Source organism: Eschscholzia californica, unplaced genomic scaffold (assembly GCF_041429995.1).
Source record: "Eschscholzia californica isolate CP2 unplaced genomic scaffold, dmEscCali1.0.p SCAF_2, whole genome shotgun sequence".
Classification (NCBI taxonomy): Eukaryota; Viridiplantae; Streptophyta; class Magnoliopsida; order Ranunculales; family Papaveraceae; genus Eschscholzia; species Eschscholzia californica.
In genome coordinates this window covers 26,830,589-26,836,383 of record NW_028238309.1, presented here as the reverse complement: position 1 = coordinate 26,836,383, position 5,795 = coordinate 26,830,589, and the positions used below count along the sequence as shown (strand labels likewise).

The 5,795-nt window shown below is 35.4% G+C and overlaps 1 protein-coding gene across 1 annotated transcript; it reads right to left on the bottom strand.

Annotated features, from left to right (window-relative positions):
• Positions 1-4,422: 4,422 nt before the first annotated feature.
• LOC147557184 (F-box protein At3g07870-like) lies at positions 4,423-5,559 on the bottom strand. Its single transcript, XM_086658769.1, has one exon. It carries the CDS (start codon positions 5,557-5,559, stop codon positions 4,423-4,425), a length of 1,137 nt encoding a protein of 378 aa, XP_086514895.1.
• Positions 5,560-5,795: the final 236 nt, after the last annotated feature.

Below are 5,795 nucleotides of genomic sequence, written 5' to 3'. Positions count from 1 at the left end.
TCCCCAAACCGGTGGATCTTCAAGTATTGCAGTGCCTCCACCAACTAGTCCATCTTGAATTACTGCAGTGCCTCCAACTGGTCCATCTTCTAGCACTGCTAGAGGTGGAGCAAGAAGAGGTGGGCAAAGGAAAGGTGGAGGCAGAAGTGGATTGGGGAGTGGTGTACAAAATCAAGATCAGCAAGAATAACAACAAGAGCAACAACAACAAAGAGGTGGAGGCAGAAGTGGATTGAGAAGGGGTGGACAAGATCAAGGTCAGCAAGAAGAACAACAAGAGCAACAACAACAACAAAGAGGTGGAGGCAGAAGAGGTGGAGGGATGAAGGGTGAAGAGAGAAAAGGTGGAGGTATGAGGGGTGGAGGCAGGACTTCTGTGCAACAACAACGACAGGACCAACAACCTCAACAACACTCGATGCCAACATTGGTTATTCCACCAATACCTGATGCCCAACCTCTATTCCCATAAAGAAAAAATAAAAGAGGTGGCATGTAGAGTTGGTTCAACATAAGCGGAGACGCAAGTGATGAGTAATGGATCGCTAGTTCCTGTTGGTTATTATGTTTTTTTTGTGTTAAACATTCATTCTTTGAGTGACATTTTGGGATATTTAGATGTTTTATGGATGTTTTTGAGTTGTGTATCAACTTTTTGTTCTAAATAACATATTCGTGATGCCTTATACTTGTGCTTTGTGTTGTTTTACAGTTTTCCATTTTGGCCCCCTAAAACATATCTTCTCTCTAGATTGGGTATCTATTCCTCTGTGCCACCTTGACAAATCGAATGAGATTGACAAAAATTCTTTTTTGACTCTCTAAACATATCTTCTCTCTAGATTGGGTATCTATTCCTTTGTGCCACCTTGACAAATCGAATGAGATTGACAAAAATTCCTTTTTGACCCCCTAAACATATCTTCTTTCTAGATTGGGTATGTATACCTCTACGCCCCCTTTACAAATCGATTGAGATTGACAAAAAGTCCTTTTTGACCCCCTAAAACATATCTTCTCTCTACATTGGGTATCTATTCCCTCTGTGCCCCCTTGACAAATCGAATGAGATTGACAAATCGAGAGACCAGTCTGAGTAGAAGAATTAGTGAAATTTTTACTGATATCTTCTCTCTACATTGGGTATCTATTCCCTCTGTGCCCCCTTGACAAATCGAATGAGATTGACAAATCGAGAGACTAGTCTTAGTAAAACAATTAGTGAAATTTTTACTAAAATTGACAAATAGAAAGACTTTTCATTCCTTAATTTTACTAAATTTTTCATAACTTTTAACAAAAGACTACATAGAATTCTTGTTAAGAAAATCTCTACAGAACTGATTAAAAGGTAATTGGATTGGCAGCATACGTGATTCTGCTTTAGACTTTTCTACACTTTCAACTTAATCATACAACCAATCGAATTTGTTGCAGTATACACAAGAGATAATTTTTGGTTGTCAAAGATTTTCGGATCTTCCTCTTGTCTGTGGATTGTGGCAATGGACATGGAGTGTCAAACCATGGGCAGTCTCTTTCGCTCAGTGGGCCACAAAACTGAATGAAAGCAAGATTCGTCCACCACTGACTTAGAGGTGTTCGATCTGTCAACTGAAACCTTACTTGGCCGAGCGCTTACAGAAAAATCTTCATCCTTCACCTCGCTTTTCGCTTCATCTAGCCACTGGAATTTGAGGCATGTATTAAACTCACAAGCAAGGTATTTTGGAGTTCGGCAAGGACTGTAGATCCATGGACACTCCAAACTAGATTGTGATTTTTCATCACAGATTTGACAAATCTAGAGAGGAACCATAGATTAGAGACGCAAAAGGGAGAACGAAAGGGAAAGGCAAAATTCGGACTTCAACTTACCATTATATTTTCTGATGAATCACCTCCACCCATGAATCCAGACGAAGCTTTCCGCATGTAGATGAGAATTTAAGATCTGGGTTTAGGGTAAAATGGTGATGAACGGTTGAGTAGAGGGGGAGTTAAGAAGTAAAGAACAACATCTGAAATGGGTTCTTATATTTCTTGAAAATGAAGGATTTATGGGTAGTGATTTGACAACCTAGGAAGGAGGAAAGATTTCTGGTCACGCACGCTAACCCATGCTAACCCACGTAGGGATAGTATTGGAATAAAATGTTGGACTTAAACGGTAGTTACACGGCGCCAAGAAATGGGGGGTCATATTTGAATTTACAAAAACTGAGGCCCAAACAGGAAGATGATCACAAAGTAGGGGGCCGAAAAGGAAATAACTTTTTTTTTAATCATCTTCTTCGTTAAATCCTAAATATTCTAACAACATTACATATCTTTTCTTCTCCACAATCAAGTTATATAACGACCATTGCCAATAAACAACTAGTTTATTTATTCTTATTTTCTTCTTTTATTAGATACTTATATTTTTTATGTCTCAAGATATTTCTGATGTTGTTTTAATGGTGGAAAAATATATTTTCAATCTCAATGAAATAGTGATATTATAGATGAGGATATCTATCTAGATGTAAAGAACCTTAGACAAATGTTTTCGATTAAATTTTATATATCTTTCATTTCAACTTTCAAAATTTGTTCAAAAATAAACAAAATATTTTAGTTTCGTTAGGAAATCTCCCTGGGAAAATTCGTGTAAACTTTCTCCCCCAATGGAGGCAAATATGGTAAACAAACATGAGAACAATGTCTTTTCCCTAGGGAACTACATTTATATGTTATTTCAACCAATTTCTCTTAATCGAAGGAAATATGGCAAAAAAGGTGAAAATGAGTTATACCTATGGATCTAAATATATATGTCTTCTTCATTGAGCAAAATGTTTGGTAAAAATAGTCGTCGGAGATGTTGTAGTTAGTAAAATAAAGAGAGTGGAAGAAGATAAGTCGGAGGGGAGATTGGGAGAAGCCGAAATCGAAAGGGAGAACCGAGTGAAGAAGAAAGAGATATTTTATTATTTCTGATTAATTTTACCTTGTTACCTTTTGGTCCTTCAAATCATGAGTTTCACATTTAAGATCTATAACATATAAGGTCTTGGATAATAATTCAAAAGTTTTATCTCCCTTTACGAGTACTTGTTACAAAGAACATTTTTAAGAAAGGGATTTTTAAGAAAGGGAATGAAGCCACACAAGATAAATCTGAAAAACCAAAGTGGTGAAACTCAAGGGATGCAAGCGAGAAAAAACTAGAGGATTTTAGACCTTGTAATTTCACAATATAACTAAAGTATACTTCTACAAAATTGAGAAATCATGAGCATAGGCTACTTTTGAAAAAACCAATGTTGATCTTACTCAACGACCCATATTAAAAGAGGATTTGTTGGTTTTACATAAAGGGTTCAACCGAAAAAAATACAGATTTTTCAAGAAGAAACTAAAATCAAAATTTGGTGCTTGAAGAATATCATTTATTAAAAAAAGATGTATGTCCCAGTCAGCTTTTTTCCTTTTTTCTTATTTAGATTTACAGCTCCCAAGCAACAATCTTCAGCTCCCTTACCAAACACCGTTTTTTAATTCTTTCACGTCAACAATCTAAAAACTTTATTTCTCTCTTTCTTTGGGTGTTCTATCTCGCTTCGACACCCTCTTCTTCGGAATCATTCTTTAACAAATTAAAGAGAAAAGAAGATCTAGAGAGGAAGTGGGAAAGTGGGAAAAATATAATAAAAGGTAATCTCTCTCTAAATATTTACTCTCTAAAATTTCAAGAAACTTTTAGAGATTGATGGCTCAAAGCGAGGCATTGCTCAGTTTAGGCTAGGGGGGCTAGGGTCGGTCCTTATCACTTTGACTTATTAGACTGGGTTAAAACGAGAGCCCATCCATCTAGAGCCATATACTCCAAACACATTAAACACCTTCAAGCTTTGATCTTGATCATTTGTTTAGATCCATTATCCATGGCATGAAAAGTATTAAATTTGTAAAGTTTATTTTACTCAAGTGGTGATATATATGATTGGGAAGGCTAAGGTTTCAGTCTGGGCCTGCTCGTCTTATGTGAAACCAAATAAAATAGCTTAGCTGGTTAGGGCTCAATAGGCACAAGTGATGCAAATACTGGTTTAGGTCGTTCAATGTAGTAGAAGAGGCAAAGATATCCAAATCAAAGAAAAACAAAAGATAAAGCAACAGAATTCTAACATCAAAGATAAAGTTTACCACAATAATAATATCAGCAGTGAACACTAACAAATGAATTTGGAGACCTATAGACTCCAGAGATCATTTGTTGAGTATAATATATGTAGCACAACCCACAATAATAAGTGCATCAGTGAACACTGACAGATGAATTTCGAGACGTATAGACTCCGGAGTTCATTAGCTGAGTATACATATATCATATGTAGCACAGTCTCTATAAGTTTAACCTTAGGTTTTCATCTTCCGCTATTTTTGCGGTTTAATCTGTTCTGATTTTTCTTTAGAAACATTTTCAAGTTGTTTTGGTGAAACTAGGGTTTGAACATAGTTACTTACTGCCATCACTTTGTTATAATGATATAAGATACCCAGATTCTTGAAACTCCTTATAGTCCGACTCTTGGGGCAATACAATCTATGCATTCCATATTGAAGTTGTACTAGTATTTCTCCACTCTCTAATAAACTCAATGTGAACCTTAATCCCTGTAACTCTGAAGACCTTATGGTGAACTTTTTAGTCCAAGAATTTGTCACACCATACACATCCATCATCCATATTTCATAACTGCAACTAAATAAACGTACCAACATAGACAAACATCCATCTTTAACACCCAAATTATTAATAATTGCAAAGTTTACACCAAAATTAGGTCTAGGTAGTTCTCTAAACTTTTCATCTTCGATATTAAAGGATATAATCAAATCTTTTGATGTTTGAGAAACACAATCATTCCAATGAAGTATTCCATTAAGCAATGCTTGAGAATATCGATATCGGAAACATATATGGTAAGGAATATGATCTAGTTCCCTCCATGACCCACTGCCTATAGTATAAACCTTAACTTCAGACTGAAACTTATTAGTTCTTGAATGAATAGGAGCAATCCTTACTACCTTGTACTCTTTAGTATTAGGATGAAAACCAAAACCCCAAACAACCGAACGACAACGTAAATTCTTTGGAAATTGAGTAGATGGGTTTGGTAAATCTAAATATTCTTGAGTTCTAGGGTTCCAAAGAACTAAAATATTTGGATTGTATCCAATAAAGCAATGCAAACCATTACAAGAACCAATTTCTTGTTTAAAATAACAAATTCTTGGGTTATGTCGAAATGGGTAGTTTAGTTTGAGTATTGTCTTACGATCATCTAATAGTAAACAATAATAATCACGAGTTAAAATGAGAAGATGATTACTCACAGATGGTGAAGCAGAAGTTGAAAAACAATGGTGATGAATAGTACCAAGAAACGTTTGATCATCAAACAAAGCTTTCCAAGCCTTTGAAACACATTTTAATCTCGGAATGAATTTGATCGGAATGAGTGAAACAATAATACTCTGGATTTCTGGACGGAATTTAGTTAACATGGCTAATATTGATTTTCATTACTATGAGTATTAGGTTTAGAGGAGGTTGAAGAACAAAGAAAAATACTTTCACCAGTAAAGAATTCTTCTTATATGATAACCGAAAGTATTGGTGAATATCTTCTGGAGATCTTTTACCATTTTCTACCAAGGGATTTTACTGGGGATATATCTCTTTAAGATTCTTCACCCCATAAGGCTATGGATATATATGATTTGTCTACAACATCATCATA

Coding starts and splice junctions, on each gene's coding strand:
- LOC147557184 (XM_086658769.1), bottom strand. CDS start 5,559: ATGTTAACTAAATTCCGTCCAGAAATCCAGAGTATTATTGTTTCACTC.